Here is a 20,437-nt window from a genome sequence, read left to right on the forward strand (position 1 = left end):
ACCTACTACGTTTTCTTCTCTTCCTTTTCCTACTATCGAATTCCAGTCACCCATGACTATTAAATTTTCGTCTCCCTTCACTATCTGAATAAATTCTTTTATCTCATCATACATTTCTTCAGTTTCTTCATCATCTGCAGAGCTAGTTGGCATACAAACTTGTACTACTGTAGTAGGCGTGGGCTTCATGTCTATCTTGGCCACAGTAATGCGTTCACTATGCTGTTTGTAGTAGCTTACCCGCACTCCTATTTTTTTTAATTCATTATTAAACCTACCCCTATTTGATTTTGTATTTATAACCCTGTATTCACCTGACCAAAAGTCTTGCCCCTCCTGCCACCGAACTTCACCAATTCCCACTATATCTAACTTTAACCTATTCATTTCCCTTCAGTTTTATTATTATTATTATTATATATCAGTAAGCTAACATCCAGAAAAATAACACCTGAAGGAACATGAAGTGATATCAATTTCAGTTTTATTATGAAATTGATATCACTTCATGTTCCTTCAGGTGTTATTTTTGCTGGCTACATATATCAGTTAGTTTACTTATTACTGTGTGAAATAGATGATTGTGATAACTGTGCTTGCTTCTGGCACATATCCATCTTAAAAAATTGCATTGAGAAACAACCACAATAGCATCCAATTAACAAAGTAGCCTATTGTATTAGCAAGCTTACTGCAGATAAAGAAAATTTCATGTAGTAGGAAACATTGAAAAATATTTTAAATCCTACAAAAACATTTTATATATCTGCTGTTCTAAGCATTCTAGCAGTAGATAATTTGTAGAAAAAGAATACATACTGTTTGTGTTTAAAAAATATCTGAAGCTGGCTGTAATATGTAGAAAACAGTAACCTAGCAATGGAGAGACCAGGATGCAGAGGGCAGATTGCTACTCACCACATAGACCAGGTACTGAGTCTACCACAAGAACTTTGAAAAGAATACTACAAATATTTAAGCTTTTAGACAAGCTTCCACAGAAGTAGGACTCCCAAACATTCATACAACAACTCACATACACATGGCTACTGCCCCTAGCCACTAATGCCCAACTTGTTGGCCGAGGAGAGTAACTCTCTCTCTCTGTGTGTGTGTGTGTGTGTGTGTGTGTGTGTGTGTGTGTGTGTGTGTGTGTCGGTCATTAGCCACTACTTGGGGATGGACTTCATCCAAAAGCTTACTGTGGTGTATGCAGAGCTGGGACCCTGCATATTTGGCAACAAAACCTCAGAATAAGCATTACAGTCCAGGAATGACCCCTGTTCATCTAGGACGTTGTTTATAAATAGCCATGGTATTGTGTACAATCAAGTGAATCACAGCACACGGCACTGCACTTGCAAGTCCTACTTATATCTGCATAGTCAAATAATGGTGTGTGTGTGCGCGAGTGTATACCTGTCTTTTTTTAAGTCTTTCCGCCCCCAGGATTGGAATGACTCCTTATCCTCTCCCTTAAAACCCACATCCTTTCATCTTTCCCTCTCCTTACCTCTTTCCTGATGAAGCAACTGTTGGTTATGAAAGCTTGAATTTTGTGTGTATGTGTGTGTGTCTATCAACCTGCCAGCACTTTCGTTTGATTAGTCAAATAATAATGATGATGATGAAGATGATGATTTGTTTGTGGGACGCTCAACTGCACAGTCATCAGTGCCCGTACAAAGTCAAAATTTTGTTCACACTCCAATTTTTTTATGCAGTCCAAACTAGCCACTATCATGATGATGAAATGATGAGGACAACACAAACACCCAGTCCCCAGACAGAGAAAATCCCCAACCCAGCCGGGAATCGAATGCGGGACCCCATGATCCAGGGCAGCAATGCTAACCACTAGACTATGAGCTGTGGACTGCACAGTCACAGGTTCATGTGATACCAAGAATGTATCCTTCCACAGGCAACTATTCAAAAGCCAGTTATGGTCTGTGCTCTAACTGACCAACAGTTGCTCCAAGTCCCTGTTACAAGTCTCCGTTACAGGCCCTGCCTGCTGCTGCCACTCCCACTGCCTGCCAAGGTGTCATGCCACCTTTGCCCTGTGCCATGTCCATTACCGGACTTCCGTAAGCCACTCCCGAGGGCACCACTTCACATTGTCTCATCCATTGATTGCCTATGAACTCCCATCTTCATAACACTGTGTCGTTATTAATCTTCCCTGCTTCTCAAGACATTGTTGCTCTCAAATTGTGTAGACTTTCATTCTCAGCTGTCACATTTCATTGCTTCTTGTAATAAACATCTGGTATTCCCAAGAGTGCATCTCAATACTGCCAGCCACCCACTGGGATAAAGAAGATTACATTGGTGATGATGTAAAAGGTTTTGCGTGCTTTTCTAGTGCTCTTCTCTCAGCTACCACATTACAATGGCAACAAAGTAATGTTTTCAGTACACCTAAAGGGTGTTTTCATATGTCTTATTGTGTATTAGTTCATTTTGCTGGAGCAGGCATTTTGTTTTTCACGTTTGTTCAAGTGGCTTTTCTATCAGCTGGAATTTTACCCATATACTAGTTCGTTCTGCGGGGTCAGATCATCATGGTTCTTACGTTGTTATAGTCCACATGCAGCAGTGTTCATTGCATTCCACAATTCCGATAACAGGACAGGGCCCTACACATTTGTGAAAGAAGTTTCTTAGTAGTAGTTGCCCTTTTTTGTATAGTCCAGGTTGACCATTCACATGCTGTACAAGTCTTTATCTTCTGTCCCTGATGCTGTTAATCTGCTTGGTTTTCAGTGGTTATTTGATCTCTTTTTGTACTTTTGTGACAATTCAGAAAGGAAACATTCAGGTTTCAGTTCTTTGGTAGTATTTTTTCACACAAGGTGTGAGTGTGCTTTTGATTTATCCTGCCTGTCCAATCATTGGAGCTGTCTTTGATTCATGTCTTCATTTAAAAAGTCAGCAAACTCAGACACTGCCGCACAGCGTAATTCAACTCATTCACATTTTGACTGCAGAGGCGGCATCTCAGCAAGCTGCTCCCGTATTTGTGCCAAATTTTCCAGTGTTTGACAGCTAGAAAGAGGACTGGGCCAATTACCATCAACAGTTGGAGTTGCACCTTGCAGCATGTGGCATACACAGTGCTCTCTTTATTGAAGGTGAAGGTATAGGGATCCTTCATTTATATTGTCTTTTTTTTCCAAGACTCTCATCTGCAGTACATCAACTATGATTTATTGGTGGAGTGGTTAGATGTGCATTTTGGTAGCAATATTTGTTCCTGTTCTCATAAACAGTGTATTGGTTTTTTGGTTACTAACAGATGGTCTGCCTGCCGCCTCCCTCCCCCTGTGTCATTATTAATCTTCCTTGCTCTTCAAGACATTGCTGTTCTCATACTGCATAGGCATATTTAGTTTAGTTTTACTAATCAACAGGTGTTATTTCAAAGAGTGCATTTCAATACTGTTGCCAATCACTTGGAAAAAGGATATTGCACTTAGGTATTTTTAGTATTCTATTCACTGTGCCTGTCTCCAACTCAACACCTCCTCTATGTGGTGACTAGTAATCTATCCAAATATTAATCTAGGATTTTTTATGTGCAGTCAGGATCAGAATATAAATGTTTTTAGCACACACTGATTGCTGTTTACTCAACATATGACAAAGTCACTTTTTATAATAAGACTGTGGTGCAGGGAAGTTTCCTGAACACTTTTTTAAAGCATGGAAAGAACAATGGCACAACCAGCCTTGATGTTTGTGGGACTTCATATTTTATGTTTCCAGATACTAAATCTAGTTTTAGTCATCCACACAGTTTGCATTATGTAGATAAAACTACTTCTGTGTTGTATTCTATACATTTTGTCACAAGAGAGAACACCCATGTATGTGGAAGGATCAAAGTATATACTACACACAATCGAAAATCCAGGATGGAATGTAACAAAGTATATATGTTGAATGTTACAAAGTTTACACTTCAACAGAAATAAAACTATGCTCAAATATAATTAAAGATAGGTAGCTTCTATTACATGACAAGGGCACAAATCACAATTTACACATGAATAGGTGCTGTCTTCTTACATTATTATCAGAGCAATTTGATAACAAAAGAGATTAGGATAATTAATTCTTGTATGCAAAGCATCATTACAAGCTTCTGATGCATGCATGTAGTATTTTTTAAATCTTCATCATGACTAAACAGTGTAATAACATGCAGAAATAATATCTTTATTTGATGGTTCAGCTAGAACTGAATATGACAATACCTTGTCCATAGCAAGAGCAAAGCCTGTCGAGCTGATAAGTGAAACAACCCAAAATGCTATGGAACTGGAATCGTCCACAAATACTTGGATGAAATATAGCAGACTCATTATGTTGACAGCAAAATTTCCAAGGATTCCTGCAGTCTGTAAAACGCAACAGAAATAAAACACATGACAGTCTCTCATAATTACTCTTTTAAAATTAACATCACTTTCTGCAGATGGAAGTAGTACCATAAAACAGGATAAACAGGGACAATTTCAGAAAAGAAGTTTCAATGTAATTTGTTCACTTTAGTTTCAAAGTAATTTAAACAAAATTTATATCATTAGGAAAAGTAAATGCTATTGTCACTTTGTTATAAGAATCTGTAAGTCTAAAATTTGTTTGCAACACTGAACAGTCAGATATTCATTCCTTCTAAAACTTGGAAGCTCACAAATATGGTTTTCAGCAAGAAGTGATTGTATTTATGGCCTAAAGTTCTTCTGTTACTGATCTGCTTTCTTTTGGTGAGTAATGTCATATAAAAATAATAGTATTTATAATAAATTTTTTTGCATTTGAGAAATATTCATTTTTTGTGATGTTAATGGCTTGACAATGGTGTTCTTAGGGAAAACCTTTGAAGTAATTTTGGATAACTTCCCGTACCACGTTTGTCTTTACTAACAGACATTCTTAGATATATTGCACATGTAAACATTATTTCTTGATGTTTGTACTTTCTGAGACCCACATAATTCACAGCTTTTTCAGGTTAGACCTACATAAAATGATGATGATACATTAAAAGAGAGATACTCGCAGTGAAGTCTACTGTCTTCTTAATGAAGACATTGTGGATAAGGCTTTAGATGTTGAGAGGGATGATCATAAGAAAAGCTAGACAACAGTTCAAAATATCTAAATTAATGCATTTTCAACTTTCCATGGTGTAATGAAGAGTCCATTAAATTTCAGCCATGCAGTTGTGCAAATAAAATCTCTTCCAATGATATTTTGGCTGCATATCATTCAACCATCCTCAGAGTAAGTCACTTTTGACTTAAGACGTTTTGTAAAATACTACCTTGACAGAGATGGTAGAGTTGAAAAATGTTTTAAAGACATTTTGCCGGGCAATGGCTGGGTAATCTCATTTATGGCCAGGCACAAGGAAAAACTGTGTAACACACATCAAAATATTAAGTGAAGTAGAGATAGCATTTCAGAAACAGCACAAATGAAACTTTCTTCAACTGTACTAACTCTGATGGGATGGACAGGAGCACTTTCTCAGACTAGTTCCAGAGAATTGTAACAACCTAGTCTAATAGAACTGAGGGGGAAATAATTGTTATCCTTGATAATTTAAGTTCACATTTATCTCTAGCCATGATAAAACTTCATGAAGAGCTCATGACTGCTTTTATGTTCCTTCCAGCAAATTTCACACACCTAACTCAGCCATTACATAGCCAATGAACTCCAATAAAACGGAGATGGTGTAAGGTGGTTGAAAATGCCAAACGAAAAACCAAAGACAATGCATTTAACAGAAAGCTTTTTCAATCACACCTGGAAAAAAGTCTATCTCATTGACAAAACTCTAGAATAAGGTATAAACTCAGGATTTAATAAGGCAATGTATTTCCCTTAAACAGAAACAGCATCTTAGAAACACTGCCCCCTGAAACTCAAAAGGAGAATGACAATGAGAAAAATGAACTGAGTGGCAGCTTGGGTGCATTTCTGAAAGAAACACATTATGCTCAAGAAGACATAACAGCCGAAATCTTGTAAAAAGAAGTTGAATATTCCCGCTAACTGAAGTATTACACTTAAGGACTTCAAGACAAGTGAAGAATAATATTCAGAGTCTGAATGGATAATGGGGAATCTGGTGTCCATGATGTCATTGATGAAGATACTGAACCCAAATGGTGTGAATAATGGTGAACTCTCAGAAGGGAACTGGCTCAAACTGAATTATCTTTATAATACAGGGGTTGAAACATACAGAGGAAAAGTCTCGGCAAAATAGATTATCTGTACAATTTAATTTTTTTTTTTTTTTTTTTTTTTGGAAAACACATTCAGATGTTTTTGTTTCCCCAAATGTAGCTGGTAAGTATGAACTTCAGAAAGCAGGTATTGTAGTATTTATTTAAAATTGGAAGTACTACAAAGGGCATTTTTACATGAATATTTTTTTCATAAAATATGCCTAATTTTTTACTATTTTCTTTAATTTATTAACTGAAATAAAATATTTAATTTATAAATGTTTATTTGCCTTCTAGAGATCTACTTCAGTTCCCTCTTAAAACCACAACAAGAGCACTGAAAAGATTGAAAAGTGCATTGTATACATGTGTCCCTGTTGATTCATACCCTGGTGTGAACAGGGACTACAACATAAAAAGAATATATAAATTTTGTAGTGAGTAGAAAACAAACACTTCTATACTTAATAGCTAATAACACAATAGGTTCAAGTAATGAATAGGTTATAAATACTGAATAAATTATTGCTGGTAAGCTATTAGGAAAGAGCTTCAAAAACTGTCCCTATTTACATTTCACTACATTTTACAGTATACTGCAAAGTTAGAAAGATATATATTCAAAAAGTGTTTATTGCATAAAACACTTCATTTTGATAAAGACAGGAAGATGAAGAATTTGTTTGCCTAGACACACTTTAGAGGCATAGCTTCACCTTTGTGGCGCCAGTTGGTTTCAAGACTACTGAAAAAATCTGAGAATGCAGTCTAGATCTTCTATATTTATGTATTATTTTTAATTTCTTTTCTCAATTTCATATATGTGGCTAATGGAAATCAAACAAAATTTGGGGGAGGCTGAGAGAAGCGTTAAAAATTGTAAAAGTGCATATTCTCGCTTCTGCGTTTGAGGCTGGAGTGGAGCACAACAGACTGACATTTGTCACTCTTACAGTATTTAGAATAACATTTTCAGTGAAGACCGTTAAATATAATATCATTTTATTGGGTCAAAAATTTTCTCACTTTATTTCCATAGCGCAGTAGTGCCATATTCAACTGCTTCACAACTAACTCTGCACAGCAGACCAGTTTAGTAAAAAACAAGTAAGAGCTTTATAATTTCATTAGCTGTAAAAGAAAGGTGTTCAGTGTTTTGTGTTTGTTATATATTCCACACTAATACTGGACAGATTTTATGGAATAAAAGATGAGATTGAAAAGAAAGCGTATCTCTAAAAGTGTGCATCAGACATCATACTCTTATTGCTGATTCTTAAAAACTATGCATATCTCTAAAAGTGTGCATCAGACATCATATGCTTATTGCTGATTCTTAAAAACTACATGGAAAAGTAGCTACAAAAACAACAACAACAACAACAACAACAACAACAAAGATTATTTTTACAGCAATCTTTACTTTAACAGAAAGAAGTAGAGTGTAATAATTAGCTATTAGATTCAATTATTTTTTTGCTGAAATTATTTATTGAGTCTATCCAATCTACCAGACTCCAAAAACACCTGCACCAGAGATAGAGAGATTTGTGTGTGTTATAAAATCTTATGATGTAAATGCTGCGGCAGTTATGGGAACCCTCTTGCAAAGCTGCCAGATAAATCTGAACACAAACACACATAGTATCGTTAACAGAGAACTGCAAGGACAAAAATGATCACAGAATATTAAAATAAAACTCAATAATTTAAATTTAATGATCCCAATGTGTTTATTTGTATTGGACAAAAATGATCACAGAATATTAAAATAAAACTCAATAATTTAAATTTAATGATCCCAATGTGTTTATTTGTATTGGAACTGTATACATGCACATGTAATCCATCACAAGTAATATCTCTATGAATATGTGATATTTAAAAATTATGGGACATCTATATTGCGAGCAAGGACAAACCACTTTAAGGACTGTAACAATGAAGTTGTTAGGCTGTCACATGATTAGGAAATCTTTGAAGACACTTCTCAGCTGTTATTATTATTATTATTATTATTAATAATAAACTAAGTGGTCCTGCCTTATGAGAATTTTAAAATCCCGGCACCTACAGTTTGTGCCAAACTCTGTCAAAATAGCATTCTCTAGCAGATGTTTTCACCTCCTGAGACTTGCAAGGTAGAGTCTCCTCTTTCATACCATGCAGTACAGTGGATCTAGCAAGCAGTATGGGACTCCTGGTGATAGGTTTTCCTCCTCAAATTACTGAGGCATGAAGTCACATACGTAGATGTCTTTGTAACATATTCCCACTGCATCATTATGTGCAGCAGAGAGGAGCTGCATGCTATTCAGATTCTTTTAAAAAGTGGAAGGGCTTAAACTATTTTGACTATTTGTGTGATGGTGCAGTTACTCAGGTGCAAATTGATAAAGTATCAGCTAGATTTGTTGCGTTCTACCAACTATAGTTAGACTTTGCTTCCTGTTGTATGGACCAGCAACTGACATCCTGAGGTTTTGTAACAGCTTTAGTGTGTGTGTGTGTGTGTGTGTGTGTGTGTGTGTGTGTGTGTGTGTGTGTGTGTGTGCAACTGAAATCTTTTATTGATTTCCTTTATTAGTGACTGCATGATATGATTAGAGAGTTTATTAATTCGAGAAATGAACTTTGCATTCATTCATGAGGAAATGACCAGTATGTCTCAATTGTGCACTGTGTGAAATCCTAAACAACTATAGCCAAATGTGAATGTCATAATTAAGACTGGTTGTGCCACTTGAATTGTTATTCAGTCCAGTGTGTCCCTGTTCGGTTTGTCAGAGGATCTGTGGTTTGTGAAGGCCATGTCTGATGGAACATTGAGTTTGGCTGGCTGTGTTTTATATATATGTTTAACTCAAGTTGGCTGTGTACATATTGCATGAACCTTGGATCTAGTTATGTTGTTGACTTGTGCTGCTCATTGTTTGCCTAGAGGATTCACATTCTGTTTTCACGTTACTTGTGTACTGAATACATGTCTCCATTTCAATTTTAAGTTGGGGAATTGTGTTGATCACTGTCCACCAGTCCATATGGGAAAAATATATTAAAAAAAGATGCTGTGAGTTACCAAACGAGAAAGCGCTGATAGATAGACACAATAAAAAACACACAAACACACACACAAACTTCAAGCTTTAGCAACCCATGGTTGCTTCATCAGGAAAGAGGGAACGAGAGGGAGAGACGAAAGGATGTGGGTTTTAAGGGGGAGGGTAAGGAGTCATTCCAATCCCGGGAGCAGAAAGACTTACCTTAGGGGGAAAAAGGGACAGGTACACACACACACACACACACACACACACACACACACACACACACACACACACCTGCACATATACAGACACAAGCAGACATATGTAAAGGCAAAGAGTTTGGGCAGAGATGTCAGTCGAGGCGGAGTACCAAGGCAAAGATGTTGTTGAGTGACAAGGGATGTACGAGGGGCGGCAACTTGAAATTAGCGGAGGTTGAGGCCTGGTGGGTAACTGGAAGAGAGGATATATTGAAGGGCAAGTTCCCATCTCCAGAGTTCTGATAGGTTGGTGTCAGTGGGAAGTATCCAGATAACCCGGACAGTGTAACACTGTGCCAAGATGTGCTAGCCGTGCACCAAGGCATGTTTAGCCACAGGGTGATCCTCATTACCAACAAACACTGTCTGCCTGTGTCCATTCATGTGAATGGACAGTTTGTTGCTGGTCATTCCCACATAGAAGGCTTCACAGTGTAGGCAGGTCAGTTGGTAAATCACGTGTGTGATTTCATACGTGGCTCTGCCTTTGATCGTGTACACCTTCCGGGTTACAGGACTGCAGTAGGTGGTGGTGGGAGGGTGCATGGGACAGGTTTTACACCGGGGGCAGTTACAAGGGTAGGAGCCAGAGGGTAGGGAATGTGGTTTGGGTATTTCATAGGGATGAACCAAGAGGTTACGAAGGTTAGGTGGACGGCAGAAAGACACTCTTGGTGGAGTGGGGAAGATTTCATGAAGGATGGATCTCATTTCTGGGCAGGATTTGAGAAAGTCGTATCCCTGCTGGAGAGCCACATTCGGAGTCTGGTCCAGTCCCGGAAAGTATCCTGTCACAAGTGGAGCACTTTTTGGGTTCTTCCGTGGAAGGTTCTGAGTTTGATGGGATGAGGAAGTGGCTCTGGTTATTTGCTTCTGTACCAGGTCAGGAGGGTAGTTGCAGGATGAGAAAGCTGTTTTCAGGTTGTTGGTGTAATGGTTCAGGGATTCGGGACTGGAGCAGATTCGTTTGCCACGAAGACCTAAGCTGTAGGGAAGCATCAATGCTGAAATGCCAATGAAAAGCATGTTGGACCGAAGTCACTGACTGACTCTTTGCACACTGAAACCCTAGCCCATGCCCATTCAACAAAACATATTTCCTTGTTCAGCACATCCCATATCTCATAATTATTACCATTTAAATCAGATCATTCTTTCTGAAACACCTTGTACTTCAAAACTACTACAAAGGCTCAAAATGCAAGTTTCTTCACAACACATGGGATGAAACCCCATTTAAGGTTGTCTTGGGTGCCAAAGGTGGCTCTATTGCGTATTGCCATGATCTGTGTTGTACACAGTGTGGAGTCACTGACGCTGCTGTTGTACTACAGGCCACCAGTACAAACATGAACGCCAAAAATTATTTTTTATTTAGTATTTATCAGTTCTGTCCTGGCTGTAAGTCGGTGTTTGTAAACTGTGCTTTCAATGACAGGTGTTGTATTTCAATGACATTCCCACCTACATATTTGGACCCAATTCTTGTTACGGTATGACACTAGTGGAAACACTAGAGACTTAAGCATCTACATCTGCAGGACTCCAATTAAGCAACATAAAAATCATCTCCTGCATGGACTGGAATTGGAATACAAGCATTATTACATCATTCCAAAGTTTTGTGTATTCAAGAGACCAATGGATTCCAAGCCAACAGTAAGTCAACTGTAAATAAGACAACCATCAGTGTTTTCCAAAGATTCTGGTCAACAGGCAACCATCAATGTTTTCCTGAGATTCAATGAAATGGCTGAAAGGATTTCACCAAGCTGCCAAACACAACACTTGGGATGATATGATGTGCTTGGCAGATGCATACCTTTACTTGGATTGCACAGTCCAGAAAAGGGTTGAGGACAACCAAGAGAATCCCAACAACTGGTACAAATTCTAGGCCGAACTGAAGAAAACATTTTTTGATATCAACAGTACATCTTCTTAATGGAAGAATAATTAATGAGCAGGGCTCAACATCATGGTGAAATGACATGGTCTTACACACACTGTTTGTTCCTCTGCAACACTGTGGATCTGAATACAATAGAACCCGACAAAATCTTATACTTTATGAAAAGAGCCACAGATGACATGTACCAAGCCCTTTTGGTAAAGGATGAAACAACAGAGGAATTCATCAAATGGTGTCACCAAATCAAGGAAATGCAACAGAAAAGAGGTGGATGGAAGAGTAATCACTGGTTGCCAAATGTGGTCCCTATGAGAGTTGTGGAAGTCCACCTTCAGCTCACATCTCTCATACAACAGATAGTAAGAGAAGAGATACACCAGTGTATGGCAGTCAGTAATATTGGACTGATTACACGAGAGCAACCATGAAAGTCAACCTCATACATCTGGAGGAAATAGGTAATGTTGAAGAATAAGTTTATCAACCTTTGGTATTCTGGCATTAGTTGAATGCACTGTGAAGAATAGACTTGCATTTATGCCCCAACCATCAAAATACAATCCATCATCCGACCAATGCTGGTACAAACTACTCCTTTGCCAAGTAAAATGCCTCAGAGAAAAAACAGACATTTGGGGGATGGACAAAAGCACACCAGTAAAGAGTACACTGTAGACACTCTGGGCACCCTGTATGCTAATGCACTGAGAAGAAAGGTGTTTGACAACTATTATGCCACAAGACATCAACCATCACAACAGTCCTATTCATCCCAATCAGCTGCAGAAGGTTATAGTCAATCTGGAGACAAAGACAGTTGCCAAACTCTGGACAAGGTAGTTATGGCCATTCCCTGTTTCCAAACCAGTCACTCACCTAGCTGCTGATTTCAGTAAAACAAAGAGAAGCAGCCATCTAGGGAGGTAAGGCCACCACAGGTGAAAATCCTCCTTGATGACAGTTACCAAGATGACAGAAAATTTCATCAATAGCCAACTTTTCAGGGCACTAGTTGACTTGTGGGTTTCATTTTCTGTAATGTCAAATGCTTTCACTGCCAGCTAAAGAAGATTATAATCCATGATATGAAAGTGATTGTGCTGAAGGTCAAAAATGGAAAATGCATCCAGCCAACAGGAACGTGTATTACTAGAATAACTATCAATGGCAGAACACAGCTCTGAGTTTGTTGTTTTAGCAAGATGTAGTCATAATGCTATTCTCTGATGAGACTTCTTGCAGGCATCACAAACTGTCATAGACTGTGGAGGATCAGCACTCCAGACTGATCAGTTATTCCAATATGCACACACAACACCGTTTGCTCCAGGTAGTTGTTTCCCTTTGAAAAGGGTGTTATACCACTATCATTGATAAGAAGCATTCGAGTCACTCGAGATGCTCAGTTAAACTGTGAAGCTTTCGTTGATTGCAAATACCTACTCAGGCTCACAAAAGAAATCTACATGCCAGTGATGATCATAAGAATTTTAGGCGGTCAAGGAAAACTTCGCATCACTAACTGTCATGAGAAGCCACATCTCATCCCTACAGATATGTGTGTAGGTACAGCCAAACCAGTCCAGAAAGGGCAGTTTAGCGCCATCATTGAAGAATTGTGCTCACCACAGAAAACAGAGTGCAGGAAGCTATTACGAAACTGCCAATAGGATCTGGTGTGACTGAGAAACAACATCAGCAAGTGATAGCCATTCTGCATTAGTTTTTGGATGCTTTCAGATCTGGAGCAGAGAAAAGAGAGATTGAGTGGGCCACAGTAACATTGAGGATAAAGTGCCACTGGTTGAAGAAACAGATAATGCCCGAAGAAATGGTGAAGATACTGCAAGAAAACATCACTGAACCAGCAGAGTGTCCTTGGTCCTCTTCAGTGGTCACTATGAAGGAGGAGGATGGTGCACGGCATTTCTGCATCAACTACTAATGACTGAATAAAATCGCATAGAAAGTGTACCTGGTAATGGGTAAAAATGGAAATTTTTTTTTAAATTTTATTCTACTTCCTTCATTTTAACTTAGCCTCAGGCAGTGGCATCAGTAGTTACATAAACTAGTCCGCAGTACTTGTGGCTGGCTCCCACACTAATAAGCTAAGCTAGGGATTGCCGAGTGAGAGATGCCAACTTTTTGCAACAAACCTGCCAATGGGAGGACCGGGTGCCATCATGTGAGGTACACAAGAGGGTCAGCAAGGTAGTGGCCTACACAAGAGGGTCAGCAAGGTAGCAACCACAACAGCTGGTCACTCTCTTGCCTGCCGACTTCCTTACCCTCTGCACGTGTCTGCCAGCCCTTCCCATTGAGGGCAAAATGCTCTTTCCGTACAATGTGGAGAGACTCCATGGCCATAGACAGTTTTCATGAACACTGTATTCCTTAGTGGTAGTTCTTGGGAATAAAATCTATTTTTTCCTTGAATCCTGGCATTTATCATTTTACGTGCAGGAGAAACACCCCAGATGCCCACCTGTTATCATCCTGAAATGCACAATCTTGGTGTCAGAAGAGGGATCTTCCCCTCCATTTGATCCGAATCAATATTTTCCTGCCAATCCTATGTGCTGGCAACCATAGCAATGCGTTGAAGTTTGCACCGTGGACCACTTAGCTGCCTGCACTAAACATGCCTTTGGGCATACATGACAACATGTTAGACTGTGACGGACCAATGAGGCATGTGAGCGCACTATATGACCACGCTCCGCATTGCGTCCCATGATGGGGTGAGCCGCTGGCAGTAGAAGACTCACTGCAGGCTGCGCTGGTGCTGTGTGCTGTAACGAGGCAGTCGTGTCTCACCGCCGCCTCAATGCTGCTGCTTTCACTGCCCCCGATGCAGATGCTGCCTTTGCCGCAATGTGACGTAAGTGTTGCAGCAATGCATTCTGCTAGTTAACAACTCTGGCAAACTTCTGCTGAGCTATCTTTCCATTGCCTAGAATAGATCAAGACCTTTTCTGGTGTACACTTGTTCATTCTCAGTCCTAGTTTTTTAACCATGTCTGATTTACATCCTCACCAACCAGTGGAGAGGACCGAATTGATTCCCAATGCTGCAACTGCAGTCCCGAATGAGCCTGATAGCATTATTTTACTGCAACAGCAGATAAACACCCTGTCACTTGAAAAAATAGAGCTACAGGAGTAGCTTAACAAGATAACTCACAAATGTGAAGCCAGAGCTGCTGAAAATGTGGCAACTGTGGGCAATTCAAGAGCCTCTAGTATCAGATATAGTCAGTACACTTCCAGCCAAAACTTTTGTACCTTTTCTTTCTGGAAAGCCAGACGGATATGTAACAACACTTTTGCAAAGTGTCAGGATGTAGGACGTATATGCACAAGGACTGACCATTTTTTGTTAAATGTCACCAAGTTGAAGCTTTCAGGCGAAGCGTGAACTTATGTTGATTCAGTAGATGCATTGCGGGAAGCACCCACTTTTGAATTCTTGACAAATGGATTAGCAGAGCACTAGAAAAGTGGGGAGGACTTTGATGCATTTGTGGACAGAATTATGGCAGTATCTTGTTGCACATACACCTAGGAAGGGATAATACACGTAATGAAGTGTTAATCGAAGAAGCTGAAAGAGAAATCAATGTATTCATACGAGGAATCAGTCCATATATAGGGAGCAAGGTAAAAGTAGCCTCCCCCACCTTCTTGCATGAAGCAGTCAGACTTGCTCTATTATGTGAGGAAGCAGGAAGATTTGTATCCACACCCATGTGTGCCAGTGAAGCACGACATGTGTGCATTAATGGCATAAATTGCCAGAGATGTGGGTAGCCCAACCATATAGCCAAGTGCAACTGGGCTTCCTGCTGTAAGAAATGCCATACCGTCGGACATGAACAGGATCATTGTCTGCAAAATAAGTAGCCGAATTCCCCAAAGAGGAATGTGCCAGCAGGCAACAAAAAGAAATAATGATGAATTGAACATGAGTACAGCTCCTCGGGGAAACAAGTGTGGGCAGGTTCTAGCACCCACCTTGCCCCCATTGAAATGCATGATCCCTATGAAAAGGGAAAAACCGACTGAGGTGGCAAATTTAGTTTCAGAGGGGAAGCTCAGAGGGAAGACTGTCAAAATTCTTTTAGATACCAGAGCTCAGGTTAGTGTTTTTTACTTCTAATAATGACAAATGTGTGCTAAAACGACCATGCTACAATATAGCTGGACTGGAGATGAAATCATGATTATTCTTGCAGACACTTATACAACAGATCTGCAAATTGAAGGGAAAAAGTATGTCTTTGATATGGAAGTAGTGAGGAAGTGTAGATGGAATTTTGATATTATTCTGGGGAATGATTTCCTAGCATGCTATCAGGCTGTGATAGCTCATACGATGCGAACTGTTTGGTTCAGTGATACACACTGCCGTCTGGACAGTGAGCACGCGTCTCACTCGTGAGGAACCTGTGAAAGGAGGACTACCTCACAGGCTCCAACTGAAACACACACATGGGCATTGAAAACTGCCACACCTGTAACAATTAGCATTGGAATGGGAAAAGTTCTGTGGATCAAAGTCAAAGACCGGGTACTACCATGACCACTCACCCAGAATGTGAGGTCTAAGTAAACCTAAAGCAAAAGGGAACAGGTTTCAAATACCTGCATGCCTGTTGACAATTTTGGTCAACAGGATGTAGAAATCCCACATGGCACAATACTAGCCAGTGATGAAGAAGTTGTGCAAATAATAATTTCAAACCAGAAACAGTGTAAAGAGAAGAGACATAAGCCTTTGAGGAAGATTTGCGCATTAGAGCCTTCAATAAGAAATCAGTTGACAGAGATGTTGGCACATTTGCCGGAGTCAGAATAAAATATTTTCCATCCAGTTTTAGAGGAATGTATGCCCTTGGAAAGGCAATACTTTCCACAAGAGACACTAGACCAATGGCACAGAAGCTGTATCATTTACCCCATCAACTACAATCTATTGTTGAAGATACATTTCAGCAGCAATTGGCTGCAGGGATAATTCAACAAGACCTTATACAGGGTAGGAAATTGCCAATACTTTAAAACATTGGACATGCATTCTGGATATCATCAGGTTCTGATCACACCACAAGATAGACCTAAAACCGCTTTTGTGGTCCAATCTGGATTGTATGAATTCTTACAAATGCCTTGTGGTTTAAGTAATGTGGCTGCCACTTTTCAAAGATTTGCCAACCTGTTATTGAGAGGTTTAAAACCTACAGTGTGTCTTGTGTATCTTGACGATATCATAATTTTTGCAAAAACAATGAAAGAGGATGCTGAAAGATTAAGAAATGTATTGTCTAGATAGCAAAGTGCACGCTTGAGTTTAAAATTAGAAAAACGTTCTTTTGCACAGTCATAGGTTCAGTACCTGGGGCCCATCATTAGTTCAAATGGAGTTAAGCCAGGTTCTAGGCCAACTGAAGCAATGGATCATTTTTCAGTCCCAAAAAATGTTAAAGAATTACAATCTTTCCTAGGTTTAGCCAACTATTACAGGTGTTTTGTGCAGGATTATGCAACAGTAGCACAGCCTTTAACGAAATTAGTAAAGGAAGATGCAGTATTTGAATGGACAGATAAGTGTGAAGCAGCAATGAGGAAAATTAAAGGAATTTTGACTAGTCCACCTTTACTGATATATACAAATTTTGAAAAGCCTTTTATTCTTTTGACAGACATGTAAGATTATGCTGTTGGAGCTGTTTTAAGTCAGGAATATAATGGTGAGGAAGGACTAATTGGTTACATCTCTAGACAAAGAACTCAGCAGAAATAAATTGCAGTGCTACAGAGGAGGAGTTGCTAGCTCTCATGCTTGGAGTAAAATACTTTAAGTGTCACTTGTATGGATGGCAGTTTACTGTGCTTACAGACCATACTGCTTTAGTATAAATGTTAAGTTTAAAAGACCAAAGTAGTCACTTGACCAGATGAGCATTAAAACTGTCAGAATATGATTACACAGTTCAGCAAAAGCCTGGCCACCTGCACAACAATGCCAATGGCCTAAGCATAAAGGTTACAGTTGCGCAGACAGATGATGTTTCCATAGAAGAATTGAAAGAATCACAGGATAGAGATGTAGAATGGCACTGATGTGCACCACTATTTGATTTTGTTACAAAGACGGTATACTACACTACTGGCCGTTAAAATTGCTACACCAAGAAGAAATGCAGATGATAAACGGGTATTCATTGGAAAAATATATTATACTAGAACTGACATGTGATTACATTTTCACACATTTTTGTTGCATAGATCCTTAGAAATCAGTACCCAGAACAACAACCTCTGGCCGTAATAATGGCCTTGATACGCCTGGGCATTGAGTCAAACAGAGCTTGGATGGCGTGTACAGGTACAGCTGCCCATGCAGCTTCAACACTATATCACAGTTCATCAAGAGTAGTGACTGGCATATTGTGATGAGCCAGTTGCTCGGCCACCACTGACCAGATGTTTTCAATTGGCGAGAGATCTGGAGAATGTGCTCGCCAGGGCAGCAGTCCAACATTTCCTGTATCCAGAAAGGCCCATACAGCACCTGCAACATGCGGTCGTGCATTATCCTGCTGAAATGTAGGGTTTCACAGGGATCGAACGAAGGGTAGAGCCACAGGTCGTAACACATCTGAAATGTAACATCCACTGTTCAAAGTGCCTTCAATGCGAACAAAAGGTGATCGAGACGTGTAACCAATAGCACCCCATACCAACACGCCGGGTGATACGCCAGTACGGCGATGACGAATACACGCTTCCAATGTGTGTTCACCGCGATGTTGCCAAACACGGATGCGACCATCATGATACTGTAAACAGAACCTGATCTCATCTAAAAAAAAAAAAATGACATTTTGCCGTTCGTGCACCCAAGTTCGTCGTAGAGTACACCATCGCAGGCGCTCCTGTCTGTGGATGCAGGGTCAAGGGTAACCACAGCTATGGTCACCAAGGTGATAGTCCATGCAGCTGCAAACGTCGTCGAACTGTTCGTGCAGATGGTTGTTGTCTTGCAAATGTCCCCCTCTGTTGACTCAGGGATTGAGACATGGCTGCACGATCCGTTACAGCCATGCGGATAAGATGCCTATCATCTCGACTGCTAGTGATACGAGGCCGTTGGGATCCAGCATGGCATTCCGTATTACCCTCCTGAACCCACCGATTCCATAATATGCTAACAGTCATTAGATCTTGACCAACATGAGTAGCAATGTCGCGATGCGATAAACCTCAATCATGATAGGCTACAATCCAACCTTTATCAAAGTCGGAAACGTGATGGTACACATTTCTCCTCCTTACACGAGGCATCACAACAACATTTCACCAGGCAACGCCGGTCAACTGCTGTTTGTGTATGAGAAATCAGTTGGAAACTTTCCTCATGTCAGTACGTTGTAGGTGTCGCCACCGGCGCCAACCTTGTGTGAATGCTCTGTTAAGCTAATCATTTGCAAATCACAACATCATCTTCCTGTCGGTTAAATTTTGCGTCTGTAGCATGTCATCTTCATGGTGCAGCAATTTTAATGGCCAGTAGTGTATAGCACAAGACCCTGTTGGGTAACATACCTAAAGAATTGCAACAGCAAATAATAGCACAGAGTCATGACAGTTTACAGGCCTACCATAATGGGCAACAAGCCACGAATGCAAGAATAGCCTCAAATTTGTTGTGGAAAGGTTGACAAACTTACATTAGGAAGTACATACAAAATTGTCTGCCTTGAGTGCAAACAGCACCTCCACCAAGGACTAAAGTTCCTTTATAAACATTATCAGAAGCACCAAAATCACTTCAAATCATGGCTCTGCATATCTGCGGCCCATTTCCACAAAGCACCAACAATAATAAATATATATTGTCTACTATTGATCACTTTTCAAGATACTTAATTTTGATACCACTTGAGGATATCACTTTGTATTGCCTTTCAGAAGTCCCAAACTATTGTGTGAATGCTATCATACAATAGTTGTATTCATGAGGCAATGGGAAACCCCACATATGAAGCAGTCTATGGGAAACCCATGAACTCACCATTTTAGATTGACACACTGCCCCCTGACATAAACATAGGCAAAGTGAAAAGGCTAGCCTGCAATCTCAAAGTCATATGGAACCAAGTTAAACACAGTAATTTCAAAGCCACACAAAAACAGCTAGAACGCGACAACAAAGGCACTACCCTCCCTCCATATAAACCCAATGATTTGGTATTGCTCCGAAATCCTGTAGTAAAAAAGAGACTAACTAAAAAGTTCATTCCTTGGTACGAGGGCTGTTCCCTCTATTGCGCATCACCTCCATGGTGAATGCTGAAACTCAGTTACCTGATCGTACTACAATAGTACACTTTGATCCACTAAAGCTGTTATCATGGCCCAGCTGTGCCATCTCAAGTAGCATACCTGCTCTCTCACCCCGTGTGTGCCCTGACTGGGACTCGAACCCGGGAAAACCTGCTGACATGGCAGCTGTCCCCATTGAGGTATATCAACAACACCAGTCAGCAGCTGAGGGTTTCAATTAGTTATCATTTATTCTAGAGAAGCCACATGATCATCAATGGTATCTGTTCTTTCAGGAACAGTTACTATTCTTCATATATAGTTAAAGGCTACCTGGCCATTGACCTTCATCTGTGCGAATGCACACAGGTTGCCGAACTCTTACGGGAATCACCACCTTAGTGAGCGCGAGTAATGAGCGGATGGGCAAATGTCTATTAGCAACATTACGAATGTAGATTGCGGACAGTTGGGAATGTGGGTATCACGGGAAGCGTGCAAGGGATAAGTCCCTGTAGTCGCGCTATTCATCTGTGTCCTCAGTGTCTCAGATGGACAGAGCATCTGCCATGTAAACAGGTGATCCCGGGTTCAAGTCCTGGTCGGGGCACACATTTTCAGCTGTCCCCATTGAGGTAT

The 20,437-nt window shown here is 40.0% G+C and overlaps 1 protein-coding gene across 1 annotated transcript in view; it reads right to left on the bottom strand.

Annotated features, from left to right (window-relative positions):
- LOC124711232 (cholesterol transporter ABCA5-like) overlaps positions 1-20,437 on the bottom strand; it is a 359,780-nt gene that overhangs the window by 170,143 nt on the left and 169,200 nt on the right. Inside the window, exon 9 of the mRNA XM_047241193.1 lies at positions 4,263-4,406. Coding sequence (XP_047097149.1) covers positions 4,263-4,406 — 144 coding nt within the window. The remainder of the gene's footprint in view (positions 1-4,262; positions 4,407-20,437) is intronic.

The sequence above is a fragment of the Schistocerca piceifrons genome, chromosome 8 (assembly GCF_021461385.2).
Source record: "Schistocerca piceifrons isolate TAMUIC-IGC-003096 chromosome 8, iqSchPice1.1, whole genome shotgun sequence".
NCBI lineage: Eukaryota > Metazoa > Arthropoda > Insecta > Orthoptera > Acrididae > Schistocerca > Schistocerca piceifrons.